At 46.3% G+C, this 25,232-nt stretch overlaps 1 protein-coding gene across 2 annotated transcripts in view; it reads right to left on the bottom strand.

The window, feature by feature from the left end:
• USP24 (ubiquitin specific peptidase 24) overlaps positions 1–25,232 on the bottom strand; it is a 112,965-nt gene that overhangs the window by 8,398 nt on the left and 79,335 nt on the right. For both annotated transcript variants that reach the window (XM_066597884.1, XM_066597885.1), the window contains exons 33-63: positions 25,004–25,232; positions 24,750–24,912; positions 23,880–24,035; positions 23,088–23,158; positions 22,831–22,991; positions 21,589–21,650; positions 20,258–20,449; positions 20,045–20,162; positions 17,696–17,840; positions 17,451–17,570; positions 17,158–17,283; positions 15,881–15,979; positions 15,716–15,798; positions 15,413–15,554; positions 13,804–13,923; positions 12,807–13,021; positions 12,605–12,729; positions 12,387–12,528; positions 11,020–11,167; positions 8,470–8,565; positions 8,251–8,354; positions 7,943–8,056; positions 6,060–6,156; positions 5,866–5,982; positions 5,428–5,520; positions 5,205–5,307; positions 3,373–3,488; positions 3,182–3,295; positions 2,315–2,380; positions 2,165–2,228; positions 582–660 (exon numbers count right to left, since the gene is read on the bottom strand). In XM_066597884.1, coding sequence (XP_066453981.1) covers positions 582–660; positions 2,165–2,228; positions 2,315–2,380; positions 3,182–3,295; positions 3,373–3,488; positions 5,205–5,307; positions 5,428–5,520; positions 5,866–5,982; positions 6,060–6,156; positions 7,943–8,056; positions 8,251–8,354; positions 8,470–8,565; positions 11,020–11,167; positions 12,387–12,528; positions 12,605–12,729; positions 12,807–13,021; positions 13,804–13,923; positions 15,413–15,554; positions 15,716–15,798; positions 15,881–15,979; positions 17,158–17,283; positions 17,451–17,570; positions 17,696–17,840; positions 20,045–20,162; positions 20,258–20,449; positions 21,589–21,650; positions 22,831–22,991; positions 23,088–23,158; positions 23,880–24,035; positions 24,750–24,912; positions 25,004–25,232 — 3,780 coding nt within the window. The remainder of the gene's footprint in view (positions 1–581; positions 661–2,164; positions 2,229–2,314; positions 2,381–3,181; positions 3,296–3,372; positions 3,489–5,204; positions 5,308–5,427; positions 5,521–5,865; positions 5,983–6,059; positions 6,157–7,942; positions 8,057–8,250; positions 8,355–8,469; positions 8,566–11,019; positions 11,168–12,386; positions 12,529–12,604; positions 12,730–12,806; positions 13,022–13,803; positions 13,924–15,412; positions 15,555–15,715; positions 15,799–15,880; positions 15,980–17,157; positions 17,284–17,450; positions 17,571–17,695; positions 17,841–20,044; positions 20,163–20,257; positions 20,450–21,588; positions 21,651–22,830; positions 22,992–23,087; positions 23,159–23,879; positions 24,036–24,749; positions 24,913–25,003) is intronic.

Raw genomic sequence — 25,232 nt, 5'->3', positions numbered from 1 at the left:
CTAAGCCACAAAAAGTAAGGCCTTCATGTTGCTGAGTCATGATTCGTTGAAAGTGAGGAGGAAAAAAAGAAAATGAGGAAATGGAAAAGGGGCCGCAGCAGGAAGGGGTTAATGGGCAACATACAAATATTTCCTTTCCCCAACAGCAACATTCCTGACAGCAAATCACCCAACGCTGCTGGATGCCAACAATCTGGTAAGAAGTGCGACAGCTCTATTCCGATTACTTGCTGTTAAGAGGACACTGAGGACGGAGCATCATCACCCCCATATTACAGAACTGCAGGCTTATATAAACCTCATGTCTCCACCAATTAACGCAAACAAAGAGGCATCAAGGACAATAAAAGCACAACCTGAAGAAAGGGGACAACTCTTTCAGTCAGAAAAAAAAACACTTTCTGACAGTGAGGGGGATCAGTGAGTGGAACAGGTTGCCACGGTAGGTGATGAATTCTCCTTCATCTGTCTGGGATGATTTAGTGATCCTGCACGGAGCAGGGGGTTGGACCCGATGACCCTGGAGGTCCCTTCTAACTGACCCAAAAAGCTTACAATCCGTACAGACACTTCACACTTACTTCTGGGCCAAGGTTACGAGGAACTTCACACACTGGTAGCAGCGGCTGCTGTCCACATGATTGCTGTGATGCATTAATGCTGAGGACAGAAGAGACATAAAGAGAGAAGATGAATACCAGAAGGGAATCGCATATCAGAGCCTCTAAAGTGAACGAGTCGGTCATATCCTGACAATCCAGGAGCCCAACACCTACATACAGACACTCCACTGTATACCAGAGCATGGGGGCCGCTTGGGCCCTTTATGTGTAGCAATGGGCAAGCACTCTATAAGGGTCGCTCCCAATATAGTAGACGAGGAGCGTCCATGCAGATCATTTTACCGCATGCAGCTTCCCTGATCGCTGGGGGTGAGAAGTGATCGATAAGTATATTAATTGCCTCAATATGCACCCCAAGTAAATGACAAAACATTCCAAGGCGCCTGCAGCACGTTTTCATAGATTGCCTATTAGAATGCAGTATAATGCAATACTACGGTATTGCATTAGACTCTATGAGCGCTCAAATGATTACAAGTTCAAAGTCCCCTATGATGACTAAAAAAAAAGGAAAAGGGAAAAAAAAAAGGTTTTATTAAAAGCAAGTCTCTGGGGCCGAAGAAACAAATATGGCCGCCCCAGCTTCTCTGACTCCTGTTCACGGTCCGTTGGTATGCATCATTCCTCTAAGACCCGACACTTGGTTTGAGTAACCAGTGCTTTCCACATGAGTAGGATCGGCCAATCAGATCAGCATGTCAGACTACTGATACACATTGTGCCCATATAGCATGCATCAGGTAGTCTGAGAAGCGGGTCGGCCATCTTGGTTTCTCCAGGTTCAGAGGGTTGCTTTGTTAGAAAAACTAAAACAGGTAATAAGTGTTTTTTCCTAACATATAAAACACTCTTTTCCTACTTAATAAAAAAAACTAAATAAGCACAACAAATATCTGGCATCGCCGCGTCCATAAAAGTCCAATCAAAGCGACTCATTATTCATCCCCAACGGTGAACGCCATCAGAAAAAGAAAAATACGCAACGCCAGAATTGTGCTAAAAAAAAAATTAATCTGGTGTAGAAAAAAAAATGTAATAAAAAGCGATCAAAAAGTCATATGAACTGCAAAATGGTACCAAGAGAAGCAACAGGACGGTCAGCAGAAAACGAGCCCCGACACCTAGAGCAACAGAAAAAGAACGAGAGGCGGCAGAAAAACATATGGAAAAAATGCAGTTTGTAAAAGTAGTACAAAAAGCCAGCGGACCCCTATGGCTTCGCCAGAATCGTACCGACCTACAGAAGAACGCTAGCATTTTTACCGCAGTGCACACCAGAAAAACAAGACCTCCCAAAAATAGCTGAGTTGTGGGTTTTTTTCCCCTTTTCAGTCCATGTAGAATTTTTTTTTTTACGTTTTTCAGTACATAAGACGGCGCCAATGATAAATACAACGTGTTCTGCATCAAAAAGGGATATAGTCGATGGAAACAGGATACACAATAACACCTAGATGATATTCGGAGCCCCTGGTCATATACACTGCAGCGGCGCACAGATTGGGGTCTTGTCGGGTGCAGGATGGTCCCCCCAGACTCACCCAGCAAGCCATCAGCCTCGAATGCATACTTCAGCCTCTCCAGCTGGATGGGATCTTCAATCACCTTAAGGGAACCAACCAAGAAAACGTCAGTAAGTCAGAGGATAAACCAGGGAGGGCAGGAAGCTGGCGGGCCGCCCGTCTACGTACCAGGATCTCATGCAGCAGAGTGAACATGTTCTTCAGCTCATGAGGGGGAGCCGATTCCAGCTGATTCTGGAGGGAAGCATTGGAGGAGATGCCATTAATGTGGGCGCCGTGCCGTGGGGGGCAGCACTTCTCTCATACGGCTCAGTATTGTATGGGGTCACAATGGGGCGGCTACAGCCGTTCACAGGCCTCTGCTTTACCTCCGATGTCATATATAAAAGGCTACATCTCTACCCAAACTAAATGGAGAACGTTCTGCACAGTATGGCGGGCGCACCGAGTCTCCGGTGCCGCTGTGTGCATGAAGGGGAGTGCAGAAAAAGCATCAGAGAATCCATTTAGAGGGGTACCAAGACCCCCGGGGAATGAAAAATGGGACTCTTGGGTACCACACCCCTGTCACTGTGAGCATCGCTCCTCTGCCTGCAGTGACAACAGCATGAAAGGAGCGCCAGGTGGGCATGCAAGGTTGGCGCCCCATTCATTTCAATGGGGCTGACAGAAATACCTGAGGGGGCGCCACTTGAGCATCTCCGCAGTCCCATTAAAGTGAATGGATCTCTAGTGCGCTTGCAGGACCGGCCCTCTATTCGGTCTCCTCTGCATTGCACGGGGTGCAGTAATCCCACAGTGAGGAGGATGGGGGACCCCTATTCATGATATCAGCAAGGGTCTCAACGTTGGGACCCTCACTGATCAGCAAGTGATCCTCCATCCTGTGGACAGGGGATATCTTTGTACAACCCATTTCATTCTGGACGACCTGAACCCGCCCGCTGTGCCTCGTAGTTCACATTCCCCGCATGTGCTTAGACTTATGTATTTATAAGCGGTCTGGTGGTAGGTGACTCTGGCGGCGGCACTTACCTTAATGAACTTCAGAGCGGTGAGAGAGAACCTCTCATTACAGAAGCAGCAATAACCCAGCATTTCGATGAGAACGGAGAGGGACCCGGGCAGCTCCCGCATGGCAAACATCACCTGTAAGAGGAGGCCATGAGTGAACCAAGCAACACACAACCCCCCCCCCCCCCCCCCCCAAACAGAGGGGTGCAGACCTCCAGCAAGTACGGCTTCCCTTCCTGCATGAACATCAATGTTTCCACCTCAGAATGGAGCGGCAGCGGAGGACCGTACATGGTGACCGATGGCTGAGACTTGGACATCCCCGGGGCTGAAGCAAGTTGGAGATCGTTAGTCACATTGGAAAACCACATCTTCTATTATACTGCAAATCACAATTCTGCAAACCTCAGATACACTTCAAGTACCCCCTGCACGGAGCACGCCATTGTGATCTGCATGTCGCCCCACTGCTCTATGGGAGCCAAGATGTCAGCTGACAACAAGCATGCCGACTCTTTCCAATACAACGTAAAAGAATCGTGAGGGCAGCTCTGGAGTATAATACAGGATGTAACTCCGGATCAGTACAGGATAAGTAATGTATGTACACAGTGACTCCACCAGCAGAATAGTGAGTACAGCTCTGGAGTATAATACAGGATGTAACTCAGGAGCAGTACAGGAGAAGTAATGTATGTACACAGTGACTCCACCAGCAGAATAGTGAGTGCAGCTCTGGGGTATAATACAGGATGTAACTCCGGATCAGTACAGGATAAGTAATGTATGTACACAGTGACTCCACCAGCAGAATAGTGAGTGCAGCTCTGGGGTATAATACAGGATGTAACTCAGGGTCAGTACAGGATACGTAATGTATGTACACAGTGACTCCACCAGCAGAATAGTGAGTGCAGCTCTGCAGGATAATACATGATGTAACTCAGGATATGTAATGTATGTACACAGTGCCTCCACCAGCAGAATAGTGAGTGCAGCTCTGGAGTATAATACAGGATGTAACTCCGGATCAGTACAGGATAAGTAATGTATGTACACAGTGACTCCACCAGCAGAATAGTGAGTGCAGCTCTGAAGTATAATACAGCATGTAACTCGGGATCAGTACAGGATAAGTAATGTATGTACACAGTGACTCCACCAGCAGAATAGTGAGTGCAGCTCTGAAGTATAATACAGCATGTAACTCCGGATCAGTACAGGATAAGTAATGTATGTACACAGTGACTCCACCAGCAGAATAGTGAGTGCAGCTCTGAAGTATAATACAGCATGTAACTCCGGATCAGTACAGGATAAGTAATGTATGTACACAGTGACTCCACCAGCAGAATAGTGAGTGCAGCTCTGGAGTATAACACAGGATGTAACTCCGGATCAGTACAGGATAAGTAATGTATGTACACAGTGACTCCACCAGCAGAATAGTGAGTGCAGCTCTGGAAGATAATACAGGATGTAACTCAGGAGCAGTACAGGATAAGTAATGTATGTACACAGTGACTCCACCAGCAGAATAGTGAGTGCAGCTCTGGAGTATAATACAGGATGTAACTCCGGATCAGTACAGGATAAGTAATGTATGTACACAGTGACTCCACCAGCAGAATAGTGAGTGCAGCTCTGGAGTAGAATACAGGATGTAACTCAGGATCAGTACACGATAAGTAATACATGTACACAGTGACTCCACCAGCAGAATAGTGAGTGCAGCTCTGGAGTATAATACAGGATGTAACTCAGGATCAGTACAGGATAAGTAATGTATGTACACAGTGACTCCACAAGCAGAATAGTGAGTGCAGCTCTAGAGTATAATACAGCATGTAACTCCGGATCAGTACAGGATAAGTAATGTATGTACACAGTGACTCCAGCAGCAGAATAGTGAGTACAGCTCTGGGGTATAATACAGGATGTTACTCAGGGTCAGTAATGTATTCGGTATACACAACGACTGAATTGTTAGTTTAGATTATGTTAACCTATAAACTGTAAAATGTATTAAAAATACGACCGTTACCTACGGTCCGATGGGAGGAAATATCAGAATGTAGAACCAGCAATGCTATTGTATTGTGCAAGAAGCCAAACTCGCGAGCTTGTGCCGGGCTCCAGCGACGATTCTGTGAATACATATCAGCAATGGTTTATATCAGGAGGAACATATGAACAATAAGTCCCTTATATGGCGAGTAGAGATAATATATATAGCCATCATATGAAGACATACGGCACGTGGTTACCTGGTTGTTCTTGCGGTTGGGGCCCAGCAGGAAGTTGATGAAATGTCTCAGGGCGGAGTACTTCAGTAGGAGCTCCACGGCGCGAACTCCTTGCTGAACGTGTGAGAATAGTGGGTTAGAATCTTTCACATTATACAATGTATTACCGGGGTCTCATGACTGGCATTCGATGCCCACTCTGTATCTGCTGTTGGCTCCGCTCAGAGACCCCAGGCTCGGTCATTGACCACAAAGAGCTCTAACACTTTCTAGACTGCTGCCACTTCATTCTAGTGATCAGCGGCGGTCTCTGCACTCAACGGACGATCAGACAGATGCCATTGTCCGGCAATGTCCGTCCTAAGACCCCCATTTAGCCCAAAACACAGTCCAAACACATTAGTTATATATTATATACTTGCACTTGTGGACCGGGGGGTGCAGAGACTTATAATTTACCTTCTGTACAAAGTTGTTGAAGAGGAAGAAGTACTGAGCGCAGTTCTTGCAGTTCTCCGGGACGTCCTTGTCCAGCAGACTGAGCAGCATCTCTATCAGTAGGTGGACACCATTAACCTGGGGCATCACATACACACATTAGGGGGATGTTTAGGGCCTCTAGTCCACCCTGGAGGATTTACAACGCTCATTACCTTGTCTGCATGAAGTAATGCGTCATCGAGCGTCTTTTCTAAAATAGTGGCCACAGCACCTCGGACCTCTCGGACACAGCACTCCAGGAGGAAGACCCTGTCGAAAGAAAAACATGGGACACCAGAGGTAAATAAAACATTTAGTCCCTCCACTAGGGGGAGCTCACTGCATACATTATACATTGACCTCTATAAACACAGTATACAGAGAGCTCCCCCCAGTGGTGATGGCAGGCAGACAAAATGTTATCACACAACTTTGTGCAGGGGTTTCCTAATGAACTGAGCCTTGATCTCCTTACATTTTCCTCTCATTAAAGTTCCTGCCCTCAGCAGCGATCAGTGCAGACCCCGGGCATCTTGGCCGTCAGCTTGTATAACGTTTCATCTACAACTGAAACAACTTCTCTTGTAGCGACTCCCAAAGGTGATTTTAGCCAATAACTTACACATCTTGAACCGATCTGTCCACAGGTATCATTACACGTATCAATGGGACTTGGCAGCCTTTGTATGTGTGATGTATGTGCAAGTATAACCCTTGGTCCGGGCGAGATTGTGTGTAATAACTACGTATAGATATATCAGGGGACAATACAGAGATCTCTCCCATCATCTATTATAGCCAGGACTGTAACAAGGGGGCGCTCTAATAACTATGTATAATATATCAGGGGACAGTACAGAGATCTCTCCCATCATCTATTGTACCCAGGACTGTAACAAGGGGGCGCTCTAATAACTATGTATAATATATCAGGGGTCAGTACAGAGATCTCTCCCATCATCTATTATAGCCAGGACTGTAACAAGGGGGCGCTCTAATAACTATGTATAATATATCAGGGGACAGTACTGAGATCTCTCCCATCATCTATTATACCCAGGACTGTAACAAGGGGGCACTCTAATAACTATGTATAGATATATCAGGGGTCAGTACAGAGATCTCTCCCATCATCTATTATACCCAGGACTGTAACAAGGGGGCGCTCTAATAACTACGTATAGATATATCAGGGGTCAGTACAGAGATCTCTCCCATCATCTATTACACCCAGGACTGTAACAAGGGCATTTAAAGGGTTAATGGCTGATTGCAGCTGTTGCCGGCGGGTGTTGGCTGTAATACACAGCCAGCGCCCGCATCATATGGAGGGAGATCACCATGCGATCATTCTTCATACACATAAAAGTACGTCCTATAGCGGTAAGGGGTTAATATCATATTCTGCTTTGGTAAAAGGAGAGCTGCGCTGTGATTGGCTGCTATGTGTTTTTCCTTTATGCAGGTTTCATCATCCCATTTCTATAAAAATTGCAAATGTGAAGAATATTTCTACAAATAATGTATAAATACAAGGGCTGTGAGTGCTGAAAAGATTCATAATAGCAGAACTCATCTCTGTACAAAACATGGGAAATCTGGGGGTGCACGGAGATTACTGAGTAGTAGAGTACATTAGAGGGGTATCCTGGGCTTTTTAAACCGATGACCTATCCCTTGGATAGGTCATCAGCAGTTGGAAGGGGGACCGTTGCTCGGCATGCCCGCCCATCAGCTGTCACTGCAGCGGGCCGGATGTGCGTCATCAGTGGTCAGAGGACGCAGGGGCAGTGCAGGCTTCACTCCCATTCAAATGAATGGGAGCGCCATGCTGCTCCTTTACTCCCTGCTGACCAGAAGAGTTACCCGGGTGGCTAGCCGATGGATGGGGATCTCGAGTGACGGACCCTTGTCCAGCAACTACTGATCACCTATCCCAGTGGAGAGGGCATCAATTAAAAAGCCTAGAATTACTCCTTAAAGAAATGATTTAACACACCATTATTGACCTAAAAATAATTTACTGAGAAAGGTGAAGATTCATTTTAAAACTTACTTGACGAGTTCCCTGCCTTCCGAGCTAACGAAGTACTCCACGAGCCACTGGCAGGCGTCACAGCTCTTAGAAACCAAGGCCTCAATGGTGGCAATCCACTCCTCGGTGTCAACCCTGCAGCCAAAACACATAAGAGGCTGCATGATGCAGGAGACGGCCAGCGAAACGGTTGACAACCGTCATGCAGAATGCAATGGCCAGAAAGGTGGCAACTGCCAAAATAATAATTTCTGCTTGCTGTCAGTGAATGGAGACACTCCCTGTTTACATTTAAGGGCTCCATTTCAAGAAGGGGTCCAATTCCTTACCTGAGTTTCCGCTTTGTTCGCAGGTAGGTGTGAAAGAGGAACTGGATGGCGAGCTGCGCACCCACTTTGGCCATTGAGGAGTAGTTTGGATGCTTGAGCTTTGTCTACGGGGACAGAGGATCAACGGTGAGTCAAATGTATCTGCAGGCGAATCCGTCTAATTGCAAGACGCCATAACGGGACCTGTGCGCTCGTAACACCCACTTGTCAATTACTTACTGCGTTCACTGATGCCAGGGAGAGCACAAAGCTGAAGTAGTCGCTGTTGTAAACGTCCCGATTCTTCATGAACTTCAGATTTTCATCTCTCACCATCTGCAAAAGTACATTGAGAACTGTAGGATGCCACGGTGATTGGGACAAAGCTAGAGCGGGCTATAAAAGGGGGTATCCCACAGGGTAGCCTCACTATACACGGAGGGCATTTTGAAATCCCATTGACTTCTATGGCAAAAATCTTTGCGGAAAAACAAAAAAGTAGTGAGGTGTCACATGTTTCCCCTCAATATACATTTTAACTACGGATTGGGAAAAGACACGGCTTGTCAAGACAGGGACACGGCTGCCCATTACAGACCAGTGGGATGCATATTGTAAGCCTATTTTGGAACGGAGTATGCGCCAAAATATGCTATGTGAGCATACCCAACCTCAATAATGGAGACATCCATCAAGATCCGGCATCGGACACATCTAGCTCCAGTTAGGATAAATACATTTTTCCCCTCAGTTTCACCGCTATGTTTCAGAGGTTTACAGAAATGGGATCCCAGGCGCATATAAGGTGGAGATGTCCGGTGGGGGCCAGACTATAGTCCCAGGTTCACAGGATATTACAGAGGCTATTTCATAGGTCCACTTCCAAAATTCCCAATGCAGTTTGCATTGGAGACCGCCCTCCAGGAATTAAATATCAAGCACATAAACGGATCCAGTATATATGCATGGCAGCCAAGATCCATATAGCGGCTGGGTGGAAGCAGCCCAGCCTCTCATTTAATGAGGTCCAGAATCGGATCTCTCAGGTTGCTTTGTATGAAAGGCTGCACGCCATACAGACACCCCAGCGATATATAGTGAACTATGGAGACCCTGGACAGAGATGATTGATATTCCAGGCCTTAGTCATACCCTGCTCGCCACATAGAACTCTCCCGATGATCTTATAAGCTTTAAAGGGCTTATGTTGAATTGCTACCTACTGTAACTACTGTGTTAACGAAGAAAGCGAAGACATTTGTTTTAGTAGTTTGGTTAGAATTTTATTTAACCCTTTCCAATCTAATTTGTATTCTGGTTTTCCTAGGGGGCTTACTCTTTTTCTGTCGTTACACAACGGCGCTATCTGCTGGCTAAAGCCAGTACTGCACGAGGTGACACGTTGGATAGGCTCCGACAGCAGAGAGGCTGGCAATATACAGTAAGAGAACCCCGACGGACGTCTTCCAACATCGGAGCTGTACAGCCTTAAAGGGGTTGTCCCGCGGCAGCAAGTGGGTCTATACACTTCTGTATGGCCATATTAATGCACTTTGTAATGTACATTGTGCATTAATTATGAGCCATACAGAAGTTATAAAAAGTTTTATACTTACCTGCTCCGTTGCTGGCGTCCTCGTTCCCATGGAGCCGACTAATTTTCGCCCTCCGATGGCCAAATTAGCCGCGCTTGCGCAGTCCGGGTCTTCTGCAGTCTTCTATGGGGCCGCTCGTGTAGAATGCCGGCTCCGTGTAGCTCCGCCCCGTCACGTGCCGATTCCAGCCAATCAGGAGGCTGGAATCGGCAATGGACCGCACAGAAGCCCTGCGGTCCACGGAGACAGAGGATCCCGGCGGCCATCTTCAGCAGGTAAGTATGAAGACGCCGGACCGCCGGGATTCAGGTAAGCGCTGTGCGGGTTGTTTTTTTAACCCCTGCATCGGGGTTGTCTCGCGCCGAACGGGGGGGGGTTTAAAAAAAACAAAAAACCTGTTTCGGCGCGGGACAACCCCTTTAAATCATAATGTCTTCAGACGTCAGACAGTGGATTGGAAAGGGTTAATATTCAGGAAGATTTGATATTCTAGAATTCTGCTTATTAGAAGAAAATATTTGAAAGAAATACTCAAAATGTGTGGAAATGGAACCCTGTTATTCCTTTTACTCATCATTCCACCCCCTGCGTGGGGTAAAGTGAAAGCATGAATGACAAATGTATCAATTTTTGTATCCTAATAAAACCCATTGAAACTAAAAAGACTGACAGGACACACGGAACGTTCGCATAAGGGGAGGCAGAGGGGCAATGCTGCATCCCCCACAGCAAACATCCCTCATCCTCCCTCTCCTTCTCACTCTTCCTTTATGTTAACTTGACCCATACCCAGCCCATCCAATGGAGCCAGTCCACTATGTTAACAACCCTGATGGAGCCGCAAATGTGCAACTACCATTCCTTGCAATCTGGCGTTACTGTTTGGGTTGCGGTGATGAGAAGAGAGGGGGAATGGGACTGCCGTTCCCAGGATAGGTGGGGGGTCTCAGCGGTGAGACCCCCACAGATCAGACTTATCATTTAAAGATACTGCCCCTTTAACACCCGGCACATAGCAACATCCCCTTCTCCTCCCAGAAATCTCCTACCAATGTCAAAGATCACCCGGCCCACTCAGCGATTCTACTCTAAGTGCTCCTCTTCATACCCCATATTATTTAGGCTGTTGCAAAAGTCTCACAGAAGCAGGAAAGTCCTACAAGGCGGCACCCCAGAAAGTGTCCCAGTGCGGTACCTGGTATATCCTAAGCGGCATCTTCTCCACAAACAGACCTTTCTTCTCCCCCTTTCTCACCAGCTTGGTTAGTATAGAGAGGCGATCGTTGGTCCGGTGAGGCCGCGGAGAGGACTGGGGCGAAATATCAGGAGACGAAGGCGCAGATCTAGAGATGAGAACATCAGTTACTTATAGAAGCATTTTATACAACAGGCTGAAGCTGCAGAGAGCTGCGATGTACGGAGGAACCTCCCAAGACCTGAAGTAGAAGTTAAAGCAGAGAGAAAAGAGGAAACGTCACTAAAATCTCTATAAACAGGTTATAATGCCTCACATCGGTCCCTGTTCCCAGGAGCTTACACTCTGGTAACTACATACACTGCATGGCCCCTTTATTAGCCCTCCATCTAGAAGTGCGTTGGACAGAACCGCAGCAATTCTTTGTTGTAGATTCCACTAGATGAAATGGTTCTGCAGGAATATCGGCCCCTGCGGACAGGAAGCTTCTTGTAGTTGCCGCAGATTAGATGGCGGTGCTGAAATGTTCTGACCGCTGACAGGAAGGGGTCAGCGATTCAAGCTGCTTGCTCCTTGCTCCAAACTTGCCACTCCTACCAGTACAGTCCAACAGAAATCTGGACCCATCTGACCAGGAGATGTTTTCAAGCTGCTCAGTGATTAAAGTTTTGCGCTCTTTTGCCCTCTGGAGTCTCGTCTTTCTGTTTCTCTTAATGGCGCTGAAACTTGTCTGCCGTTATAGCTCATCCGTGCGGAGGAACGGCGAGTTGTGCGTTCGGACACGTTAGTTGGAGCTCCAGCATTGTATTCAGCTGACTGTGCAGCCTGTTGGTCAGAGCGATTCCTGACATCCTCCTCCGACCCCTTTCAGTGAGGAGTTGTTTCCGACCACAGGATCCCCTTTGCTGGATGTTTTCCTCGATCACGCCATTCACTGTATATTCTCCACACCACTATACGTGGTTGGCAGTGTGGCGCCGGCTAGTCTAGCACCGATGATCCGGCCTCGGAAGTCGCTCAGATCGCCGAATTTTCCCATTTAAATTTGGATTCCCACTGAAACTGATCCACGGAAAACTTGTCATGTGATTTTATGCTGCACCCCGGGGTCACTACTGAAGCTTCCATACAGGGAAGCGCCAATTATGAGGGGGCTAGGGGCTTTAATAAAGGGGCCATACAGTGTAAATCACCTCCAATTTCACTAGTAGCCAACTGGCCTAGAAGAAAGCGCATGCGAGTGCAGCGAAAACTCCAGACAGCGACCCTGGTCAGGTGACCTGAGGAGGGCATCAACACAACAGCTGCCCAGAAGTTACCCTACAAGGTTATCTGAAAGAACAATCTGCAGGAGGGTAAGTGCTCACAGGGTCAGATCCTCGGCCTCCTGGCGCACCACGCTGACTCGGCTCTTCTTTGGTAAGACTGGAGAGTTCTGGTCAGACACACGTTGGTAGAAGAGCATGTAGGCGTTCCAGTAGCGGCGACGCACATCGGGATATGGGTTGGCTGCAGAATAAAAGTCAAAGTCAGTAAAGCGTTCCCCCTGCCCCTTAGATATCTGGTTGTGGGGAGAATAACTTACACTGATCGTAGACTTTGGGTCTGTACTCTCCGCCGAAGCATTCATACTCAATGGTCTCATCGTTGAGGTCGAACTCCTCCACCACGGTGTCATTGAACTTATACCACTTGCTCTTCCCGCAGCACCTGCACCAGAACACAGCAGTGATGAGAGGCTGATGCAGCGGGGGTCCCTGTGTGAACGGGGTCTTGTACTGACGTACCTGCGATCTTTAATGAAGGAGTAGTAGTGCCCGGCGTGAGCCTGACCGCTGTGTACAATCACCCCCACCAGCTCGTAGTTTTCCGTCGGGGCCACTTTCTTTCGTGGGGAGCCTCCGCCGCAGTCCGTGTGCCTCCCGTTATCTCCCTCTGAGGAGGAGTCCTGACGGGCCATGCCGGATACCGTGTACGGCTCCATGTTTAGGACCCAAGGAAACTAGAGAAAAATATGAGCAGTCAAGTAAATCTACGTCGGGCGGTCGTGAAGCGTGTATGAAGAGGCTCGGGAGCAGAGTCCGCTCCGTATCCGGCGGCCAGGAGTGGTTTCGGAAAGCTCACAGGCACCGGTAACTGCAGCCAACTCTGATCACAGCAGTTAACTGTTTAGATGCCATGGTCAAAGCTGACAATGCATCTAAACAGTCAGCAGGAGGGGGGGGGGCCCTTCCCACCCCCCATTGGCTCCCCCGCAGCCCAATCACAGGGTGTCGATGGGCTAGTATAACACGAGGCCTACTGAAGGCTCCCTGGGCTGCCATGCATAGATGCCTATCAAGCCTTGCACATGGAAGCATCAAAAATTGCTATATGCTGCAATCCAGAAGTACTGCAGTATATAGTACAAGCTATCAAATAATCGCAAGCTCAGTTATCCTGCGGGGACTAAAAAAATGAATTTTTGAAAAAATAAAGTTTTTTTATTTTACAAAAACGCCTCGCATCCGGGATAAAATCGCATATTGGACAGCGCAGTATTGGGCCGCGCCCGCTGGAAGTTAACCTCACAGTACCTTAAATGGTACCATTAAAAAAATACAACTCAACCGGCAAGAAACAAGCCCTTATTTGGCCGCGTCAATGGAAAAAAAAAAACCAAAAAAAACCCAAAAAAACCACAAAACGTTACGGCTCCTGGAATGTAGGGACGGTAAACAAAAATAAAGAAATGAGAACTCTCTGGCCCCGCAGGGGTTAAACTGTAGCTCAGCAGGAACCTACCTTGATCTGCTCATCATATTTGATGGAGCGGCCACTTTCCCAGTCAAACCCAAACCTCATTAGATGGATGACGAGGACGCTGGGCAGAGACTTGATGCAGGTCCTCTTCACCGTCGTCCGCTGCAGGAAACAGAATTGGGGAAAAGTACATTTTATTCATTTTGGTTATTTGTGAGAAGATACGGAGCTTCAACATCTGAGCTCAAAGACAGGGAGCTGCATCCACTAAACTGCTGGGGGGAAACAGTCAGCAGGCAGATGAGCGCAAGATGCAGCAGCCATACTGCAGGAGCGCAGTTACTTCACTGCACCACATTGTTGGACCAGTTACCAGGGTTGATATCTGCCAGAATACAAAAAAGTAAGGGGTGTGATGACAGGAAATGCTGGGGGATTTTAGCTTTGAGATAAATTATGAATGCAGCTCTAGAGTGTAACTCAGAATCAGTAATCTATGTACACGGTGACTCCACCAGCAGAATAGTGAGTGCAGCTCTGGACTATAACACAGGATGTAACTCAGGATCAGTACAGGATAAGTAATGTATGTACACAGTGACTCCACCAGCAGAATAGTGAGTGCAGCTCTGGACTATAACACAGGATGTAACTCAGGAGCAGTACAGGATCAGTAATGTATGTACACAGTGACTCCACCAGCAGAATAGTGAGTGCAGCTCTGGAGTATAATACAGGATGTAACTCAGGAGCAGTACAGGATAAGTAATGTATGTATACAGTGACTCCACCAGCAGAATAGTGAGTGCAGCTCTGGAGTATAATACAGGATCTAACTCAGGATCAGTACAGGATAAGTAATGTATGTACACAGTGACTCCACCAGCAGAATAGTGAGTGCAGCTCTGGGGTATAATACAGGATGTAACTCAGGATCAGTACAGGATAAGTAATGTATGTATACAGTGACTCCACCAGCAGCAGAATAGTGAGTGCAGCTCTGGAGTATAATACAGGATGTAACTCAGGGTCAGTACAGGATAAGTAATGTATGTACACAGTGACTCCACCAGCAGAATAGTGAGTGCAGCTCTGGGGTATAATACAGGATGTAACTCAGGATCAGTACAGGATCAGTAATGTATGTACACAGTGACTCCACCAGCAGAATAGTGAGTGCAGCTCTGGAGTATAATACAGGATGTAACTCAGGATCAGTACAGGATAAGTAATGTATATACACAATGACTCCACCAGCAGAACAGTGAGTGCAGCTCTGGAGTATAATACATGATGTAACTCAGGATCAGTACAGGATAAGTAATGTATGTACACAGTGACTCCACCAGCAGAATAGTGAGTGCAGCTCTGGAGTATAATACAGGATGTAACTCAGGATCAGTACAGGATAAGTAATGTATATACACAATGACTCCACCAGCAGAACAGTGAGTGCAGCTCTGGAGTATAATACATGATGTAACTCAGGATCAGTACAGGATAAGTAATGTATATACACAATGACTCCACCAGCAGAGCAGTGAGTGCAGCTCTGGAGTATAATACAGGATGTAACTTAGAAGCACTTCAATTAAATGTATTTACGAAGATCTATTATATTCCATACAACTAGTTGTATTTCTTCACTCACTTTTTCCTTGCACTTCTCGCAGTAATATGCATTACTCCCCTCAAGCACTTCTCCCCTCACAAACTGGTCGAGGGAAATCTCGAGGCTCTGGCAGGAGGTCACCCCTAAATTCAGAGCCATGAATGCTTCTTCCCGCTCATATCTGTAAGAGACATGTTTAGATTAGCACACAAAGCTCACTGACAAACAAGAGGATGAGACCGCGTTCACACACGGCGGAGCTGCGACCACTTCCTGCAAGTCTGCCAATCACTGTAGTGTAACATGTGGGTGGAGCCTCCAGTATCGGCTCCCAGCACTCACCGGTGCGGACAATCCTTACAGATCTTCTGGTCGGAGAAGATCCCTTGGAAGGTGTTCTTAAACAGCTGATCGCGCCCCATTTTCTGTGGATTGAGGACAGGACAGGTTCAGTACAGTAATGATGGCGCCCGCCCATGTGACGCAGCCGGGAACATCGTCCAGTACCTTTAGATATTCATCCATCTGATCTATCAGGCTCGTGAAGAACTCGTAGGCGTCCTGCTGCTCGCGGACATACAGCTCCTTGTTCCACATCTTGAAGATCTATAGATTGTGAATGGAAGATTTAAGTCAGGCACTAAAATGCGGCCGGCCAGGAAAATCCTCCCACCATGATGAACTAGTGTTGTAACCTGGCAGGTTCTGCATCCGGTACGAGCGCAGTGTGAGGCTGGTAGAGGATATGGCCGGGTGCACACCGGGGGCCGACCCGATTCCGCATGCCAGAGGCCCGCAGCAGATTCCGTCTGTGAGCCCGGCCGATAACCCTTTGTATCTGCTATTACTGCATAGCGAATGACCGGGGTGGCGTCCATGCGCAGTACAGGTCTTTTTGTAATTCTTGTGCTGCCGCTTAGCGATGACGCGGGTACACGCAACCCGTATACAATGTTAATTGCATATGGGCTGCGGGTCGGACAGCCTCCATTGACATCAATGGATCCCATGGCAAAATTGAGCATGCTGCGTTATTCAGTATTTACAGCCTATCTGAAAACTGTATAATATAGGAGCTCCTCACATATCACCAACACAACGATTCCACACTACAAAGGTGCCGCCTGCAGCCCGTGTAATACACAATATAACGCTGGTGCTTTATTGCTACTGAGGTTACCGGCGGCCATATTTACTCATATACTAATATATAGAAACACAAGAGTCGGTTCAGACATCACTGCCCAGCGGATTACAGACTACTGTACGGAGGAGCGTTGCACAAGTGCAGACTACTGATGACCAACCGCTCGCATACCTAACATATAATCAAAGGGTGCCAGTCCCACTGATCCATGTGGTGCACCATGATGACTTCCAACCTATTAGTGACATCAGACACGATTCAGCCCTGCAGGTCGCCCTGCACCTCAAAGTGAACCACACTGGACCGACACCCCGGGCTCCCCGGCAGCTAAAGACGGACTGAACACCAATAAATACTGAGAATTACGAGGTATTCGTCAATAATTGTAAGTTCGCAAGATTGGCAGAACCAGTGATGTGGGAGCAAGCGAGCTGGGCATTGTGGGGGCTGCGAGCACATGGTGACAGTAGGGTGAAGCTGCAGGCTGTTCTCCGGGGCAACTAGTAGAATTTTAATTTCCATTCTGGATGTCGGTGGAGAAAACTGCCTGAACTGACTCAAACTTCATGCAATAATTAGTCTGAGTGCCTGCAAGGTCACAAGTACATGCAACGGACGGCCTCTCCCCACCAATCACCTTCCAGAAGTTCTCCGGGACGTAATACTGCAGCTTACTCTCCATCAAATGGCCAAACAAGGACTGGACCTGGTAGAAGACGCTGTCGTCCGGGTTATCCGTTTCATCCTCCATAGAGAGCAAGGCCTGGAGGAGAGAGGAGGAGATCACGTTATATGGGAGGTGACAGCCGACGGTCTCATGTACTAAGCCTCCAGGAATAGTATTATATCTGCCTGCAGCCACCACTAGGGGGCACTATGCTCAAGCTAAGCGTAACATGATAGAATACAGATTATAAGTGATTACCGGACCTCAGGAAGACCAGGCTGCATGTAAAGCTGCTGAAAGACGGCATTCATGTAGCAGGTGGCTCCGCCATTCTTAAGGCCAACAAACCCAGAGTTGGATCGGCTGTCAACCGGGGGAAGGAACTGTTCAAAACAGGAAATATGTCAGACGAGACGTCCATTTACGGCAGATGCATCAACAACCAGTAATTTCTTCCCAGATTCTTTGTGATAATACAAGGGAGCAGCTCTGCTCCACCGACACTCACATCAAACTCCTTGGTGAGAGCCGAGTCCGGCTGATGGTGCATGGAGAGCAGCTCTCTGGTGATGAGCTGGAGATTGGGGAGAGAACTCTCTGCCAGCATCACCAGGACCTCGTAGGCCGCCAGACGACTGTTCACCGAGCTGCATCTGAAGACACATCAAGAGCACAGAAGTAATAATCATACATCAGAGCAGAGCCGGTGTGTCACCACTGACCTGCCGACTCTGTGGATGCGTGGCTGTGCGCCAGCCGACACATTGCAGAGCGGAGAGAGGAGGCGCCGGACAGGTAAGTGGGAGGTCAACGGTGGAATCTCTCCTATATTCTTAAACATAGGGGGCAGTATTATAGTAGTTATATTCTTGTACATAGGGGGCAGTATTATAGTAGTTATATTCTTGTACATAGGGGGCAGTATTATAGTAGTTATATTCTTGTACATAGGGGAAGTATTATAGTAGTTATATTCTTGTACATAAGGGGCAGTATTATAGTAGTTATATTCTTGTACATAGGGGAAGTATTATAGTAGTTATATTCTTGTACATAGGGGGCAGTATTATAGTAGTTATATTCTTGTACATAGGGGGCAGTATTATAGTAGTTATATTCTTGTACATAGGGGGCAGTATTATAGTAGTTATATTCTTGTACACAGGGGACAGTATTATAGTAGTTATATTCTTGTACATAAGGGGCCAGTATTATAGTAGTTATATTCTTGTACATAGGGGGCAGTATTATAGTAGTTATATTCTTGTACATAGGGGACAGTATTATAGTAGTTATATTCTTGTACATAAGGGGCCAGTATTATAGTAGTTATATTCTTGTACATAGGGGACAGTATTATAGTAGTTATATTCTTGTACATAGGGGGCAGTATTATAGTAGTTATATTCTTGTACATAGGAGGCAGTATTATAGTAGTTATATTCTTGTACATAGGAGGCAGTATTATATTAGTTATATTCTTGTACATAGGGGGCAGTATTATGGTAGTTATATTCTTGTACATAGGAGGCAGTATTATAGTAGTTATATTCTTGTACATAGGGGGTAGTATTATAGTAGTTATATTCTTGTACATAGGAGGCAGTATTATAGTAGTTATATTCTTGTACATAGGGGGCAGTATTATAGTAGTTATATTCTTGTACATAGGGGACAGTATTATAGTAGTTATATTCTTGTACATAGGAGGCAGTATTATAGTAGTTATATTCCTGTACATAGGGGGCAGTATTATAGTAGTTATATTCTTGTACATAGGGGACAGTATTATAGTAGTTATATTCTTGTACATAGGGGACAGTATTATAGTAGTTATATTCTTGTACATAGGGGGCAGTATTATAGTAGTTATATTCTTGTACATAGGGGCAGTATTATAGTAGTTATATTCTTGTACATAGGGGACAGTATTATAGTAGTTATATTCTTGTACATAGGAGCAGTATTATAGTAGTTATATTCTTGTACATAGGGGGCAGTATTATAGTAGTTATATTCTTGTACATAGGGGGCAGTATTGTAGTAGTTATATTCTTGTACATAGGGGCAGTATTATAGTAGTTATATTCTTGTACACAGGGGACAGTATTATAGTAGTTATATTCTTGTACATAGGGGGCAGTATTATAGTAGTTATATTCTTGTACATAAGAGCAGTATTATAGTAGTTATATTCTTGTACATAGGGGGCAGTATTATAGTAGTTATATTCTTGTACATAGGGGGCTGTATTATAGTAGTTATATTCTTGTACATAGGGGACAGTATTATAGTAGTTATATTCTTGTACATAGGGGGCTGTATTATAGTAGTTATATTCTTGTAGATAGGGGACAGTATTATAGTAGTTATATTCTTGTACATAGGAGGCAGTATTATAGTAGTTATATTCTTGTATATAGGGGGCAGTATTATAGTAGTTATATTCTTGTACACAGGGGGCAGTATTATAGTAGTTATATTCTTGTATATAGGGGGCAGTATTATAGTAGTTATATTCTTGTACATTGGTGGCAGTATTATAGTAGTTATATTCTTATACATAGGGGGCAGTATTATAGTAGTTATATTCTTGTACATAGGAGGCAGTATTATAGTAGTTATATTCTTGTACATAGGAGGCAGTATTATAGTAGTTATATTCTTGTACACAGGGGACAGTATTATAGTAGTTATATTCTTGTACATAGGAGGCAGTATTATAGCAGCTACATTTTTGTACACTTCCAGGATAACTGAGCTGTGTTTTGTAGGATAGTTTTGTATACATAATGTAACATGGTGTTGAACAGTGCAGCCGCACGTTTTATTCTCATCAACACCCATGAAATCTTACTTGGGATGGAAGTCCTGCTGGCTCAGCGCTGCACTACCGGCAGGAGAGTTGCTGTTCAAAATTATCCTCGAGGCGCGGAAGAGAAAATCATCCAGTAGCTGTTTGATAAGGGAAGAACCTGCGTAACATACAGAGATAACCGTGATTGAGGAGAGGGCTGCTGTATAGACTGTGGTGAATCCCGGTGACCACAGCTGATAGTCGCACACTCACCGAGCATTTCCTTTTCACCACCGCACAGCGATAGGAGCGTCTTGATGAGCCTGAGATGACCGGCCAGCCACACGTTGTCCACCTCGCTGGTTTCACACTCCGCCGTGCGGTTTGGTTCAAAGTTATCCAGCCACATTATCTCATCCTCCAACATGGTTGCAGGGCTGATGCTTAGCTGCTCCATCTCAGAGGCTGCGGAGAATGAACACACTGTGAGCAAATAATATTTGGGGATTTTACAAGAATATTAAACCTAATATGTTTCTGTTAGAGATGAGCGAGCGTACTCGGAAAAGCACTACTCGCTCGAGTAATGTGCTTTATCCGAGTATCGCTGTGCTCGTCCCTGAAGATTCGGGTGCCGGCACGGAGCGGGGAGCTGCAGGGGAGAGCGGGGAGGAACGGAGGGGAGATCTTTCTCTCCCTCTCTCCCGCCCGCTCTCCCCTGCTCCCCGCTGCGACTCACCTGTCAGCCACAGCGGCACCCGAATCTTCAGACCCGAGCACAGCGATACTCGGATAAAGCAAATTACTCGAGCGAGTAGTGCTTTTCCGAGTACGCTCGCTCATCTCTAGTTTCTGTACAATGATCACCACCGTTAAACCTGGCCACAGGCCCAAGGGCAGGCGTCTGGATGCACTGAATATGAGGGACTGCCATATGGACCCATGTCAAGGAGATATGCAGCTATATACGTCAGTTGCAGATGTGTATGTTAACCCCTTGAGAAAAATTATTTTTTGGCCTTCGGGACGACAGACCTTGGATTTTTCATCTTACCAAATTCAAAACTAAGTGTCTGCAATCAGCTTCACTTGTGTGTCCGTTCCCTATTAGCAGGACCGATACATCATCATGGGTATTCTCCAATGACCAGAGAAAGGAAAGCCATTTATAACCCATGGAGCAGGGGGGTAATACCAGGTAAACCCTCGGGGTCCCTTTCAGCTCTACAATGGTATGTATGTATGTTATAAAGACTGTAAAATTAAAGTGTTTTTCTGGGACATAAAGACAAATTTATTACAGCATTAAAATCGCCTGAAATGAAGAAAAAGAATACCGACTTATACCGGCGGCTCCCGTCCAGAACGGAGGTCCCGATGCATGGAACCCAGAAGCAGCAGCGGGCGGTCATGTGCCATTCATTGTGCAGTGGACCGCTCAGCCTCTCACAGGCTTCAGCAGTGATTCTTCCATGGCTGCTGAAGAGTGGCTGAGCGGTCACATGCACAATGTATAAACTGTGCTTCATGTCCCAGAAAACCCCTTTAAGAGAGCAAATTAATTCTGAGGAGTATAAACATTGAATGATGGTGACTCCACCTACTTGTCAAGTCATCGAGGAGCTGACATCGTAGATCGAAATACTCCGTGCACTGCGCCAACAACCTGCAACAGGCGAATGGTAAGGAGGTTTGAGTGTAAGCAAAGATCAATACAGACCACAAGGCTCAGAAAGCTGCCCGGCAGACATAATTCCAGGGTTATATCATGATGAGTGGTTTTACACATACAATGCTTTATTTACTACATCTACATCATTCTTGTACTCCAGTCACATCCAGAGCAACATCCAAAATCCTACTGAACTTTTATTTCATTGCAGACCCATTAGTGCCGTGTTGGTTCACTCCCTGCTCTGCTGTAGTGCATTATGGGAGATGTAGTGTTTGCATTAAAGGGGTTCCATCGTTAGAAAAAATAAAAAATCAATACTTACCTATTCCTTCCCAGGCAATCTACTTATGCATCTTGTTCTGGGTCCTCCAGTCCCGTGGGCCATGTCACCTCCAGCCGGCCAGATTCTCTTCTTCCTGTTATGGAGCGTCCATTCTTGGCATTCTCCGTCCGGCAGGGCAGTGTACCCGGTCACTAGTGACGTAGTGTTCACTGCCTAGCGGGGAATGCTGAATCGTATTCCAGGCTAGTGCAGAAACTGTGCATGCACGGTGTCTCGCGGCAATAGTATATGGACACTCGCAGTGATACAGAGAGCATGCGCAGTTATGGTAATGGCCCGGCATAGGACTTGGCATTCCCTGCTAGGCAGTGAATTCTACGTCACTAGTGACCGGGTACAACAACCTGCAGGAAGGAGAATGTCGGCAATGTATGTAACGCCACGGGAAGAAGAGGATCTGGCCGGGGACTGGAGGAGCCAGGATGAGATCGGGGAGAAGATGCAGTAAGAAGACTTACGAGGAAAGAATAGGCAAGTATTGATATATTTCTTTCTAATGCTAGGACCCCTTTAAGCTCTGTAGAGGAGTCTGCAGGCTAATGTAAGACCTCAGGTGAATCTGTCAGAATGGTGCAGGTGGATGACAGGTGGCAACAAGCAGGACTGTGAATGCAGCTCAGGAGTATAAAGATCAAAGAGAAGATCAATGTCTGCAGCAGTAACGATCATTGCTTCCAGCACCTGAAGCAGCAGGGTCCAGGTTACTCTCCTACTTCACCTTTAAGTGTGCGCTTTCTATTTTGAATGGAGTCCTTTCAAAGCAATCAGATCAACCATAAAAGCATCCCACTGCTGGAGTGCCGTATTGGACACCTCCGCAGGGCCTACCTCTGATTGATGCCTCTCATTATGCTGGTCGGTGACCAGAGTGGCAGCTGTGCAGACAGGATGACGTTCAGCAGGAAGAGGTTGGGTTTCTGGACTTCGGGGTAGGTGGAGGTGTCCGTCTGACTTAGGGTGTACAGCTGGTCACAGGCGACACGTCTGATCTGTGGAGAGGCATGAAACATGTATGACTGGTTCCATATCACGTATGTCCTGTAGGAGATGTTACACATATGGGAACCGTCTCTGGTATACGTTACCTCCGCACTGGGAGACCCCAGGAGAATATCAATCGTGAAGTCAGTAACTGAAGGCAGATTGTAGAAAGATCCTGCAAAAAAACGAAGATTATCAAATACGAAGAAATGACAGCAGCAACAGATCAGTCTGCAAGGAGCGGCCTTATTTAACCCCTTAGTGACGCGGCCTATTTTGGAATTAAGAAAGCAACAATGTTTGGGGTTTTTCATTGCTACTTTTTAAAAACTTTATTTTCGGTCGACATGGCCATATAAGGGCTTGTTTTTTGTGTAGCGAGCTGTAGTTTTTATTGGTACCGTATTGAGGTACGTACGGCTTATTTGATCACTTGCTTTTAAATAAAGAAGGGAAAGGCGCAAATACCAGCTCAATGCCATTCACTTCAATGGGACACAGCGGTTTTCAGGCAATAACACCGAAGAATGTGATGTCACATCCCTGAGATGAAGCCACTGCGCACATCCAAGCACCACAATCTCTTCAATCAGCTGATCAATGGGGATCCCGAGAGGCGAACACCTAGTGATCAACTATCCACTACTGATGACCAACTGAGGATAGGTCATCAATAGTAAAATCCTGGAAAACCCCTTTAAATTATGCATCTGCTAACAGCCACCACTAGGAGGAGCAAGCACACAGATTCCAATGGCAGCTTTATAAATCCATATGCTCCTCCTACTAACGTACAAAGATTTGCTAAGGGGTAAAGAAAAGAGAAGTTTGAAAAAGGAGAAGCACCAACTTCCTCCATAAAGAAGTAGGCCTTCCATTACGAGGGTCCCACCTACCGAGCTGCTGGCTGCGGAGCTGAAGACACGTAACCAACAGAGATAAGGCCTCTCCAGCAATGATGGCGTCTTTGATGGACACCGACTGCTGCCGGACGCAGATCCAGGCGTGTAGCGACGTGGCTTCTCCCTCACTCCCAGAGCTGCAGTTGCTTCCTGAAAGGTAAAGCACGGCTGACGTTATTTGCGCTTTTTCACATTTTTACAACCCAGTTCAATATACCACAAATAAACCAGCATCCAATAATCCAGAAAATGCAAATTCCACAAGACTGAGCAGAGGGAACCGCTGAAAAGGTTCTACTAATGTTAGAAAATGTGACAGTAGTAGATTGTGTTGATACGGGTTATTTTGGTCTCCTGTTCTTATAAATAATGCATTCTATGTATGTAATATTATATATATATATAATTTTTTTTTTTTTTTTTTTTTTAACGGCCGCCTGAATTCCTGTGTATGTATATTGTATCATATGTTATACGTTTGCTTCAGAGTTGACATCTCCTACCATTTATAGTTTGTTTAGTGTCTGCACAGGCCTAATATTTACAACAGATTCTGCACAGTAATCCAAGGCCGCATTCACACAGCAGAGCTGGATTCCGCATGTGGGAGCCAACAGTGGAATCTGACCCTGTGCATGACCGGCACCAGAATGCAAACTGCCAGAGCAAGGGGTGTGATGACAGGAAATGCTAGGAGATTTTAGCTTTGAGCTGAATTATTCTCCACCAGCAGAATAGTGAGTGCAGCTCTGGAGTATAATACAGGATGTAACTCAGGGTCAGTACAGGATAAGTAATGTATGTACACAGTGACTCCAGCAGAATAGTGAGTGCAGCTCTGGAGTATAATGAACAGCCTCTCACCTGAGCTACTTAGTCGGCTGCGGAGCCCAGCAGGAAACAGAGTATTGTTACTTTCTTTGATTGGCTGGTTGCTGCCCACAAGGTCTAGTCTCCCAGCAGCTGCAGCCCAGGATAGTCGCATGAAGCAAGCCACAGTGAGTGTGAAATCATTGACCTCCATGGTCTGCAGAGGTATAAAAGGGAAGAAAACATTTGCTTAGTAAAGGAACAACAGAACCAGGTCACAAAAGACACATTGAAAACTCGGAAGTCACCTGAATAGCGACTCGAGCAGCGGGAATAATCTCCTCCACCCGGATAGAAGACCGGTCTGAGACCGACAGCTGCCGATATGAGGATTTCTCTGGAGTCCCACATAAGGACATCTGTCGACCCGACTGTCTGCTTGCATTCCGGAAAGGCCTCGACGACAACCCTTCTACTCCGTCCTTCGTCACATCATCATCAAATGCAGCCGGCATGGTCTGCCCCACCAGCAAAAAC

The sequence above is a fragment of the Eleutherodactylus coqui genome, chromosome 3, assembly GCF_035609145.1.
Source record: "Eleutherodactylus coqui strain aEleCoq1 chromosome 3, aEleCoq1.hap1, whole genome shotgun sequence".
In the NCBI taxonomy this organism is placed as follows: domain Eukaryota; kingdom Metazoa; phylum Chordata; class Amphibia; order Anura; family Eleutherodactylidae; genus Eleutherodactylus; species Eleutherodactylus coqui.
This window is presented reverse-complemented; position numbering and strand designations above follow the sequence as displayed.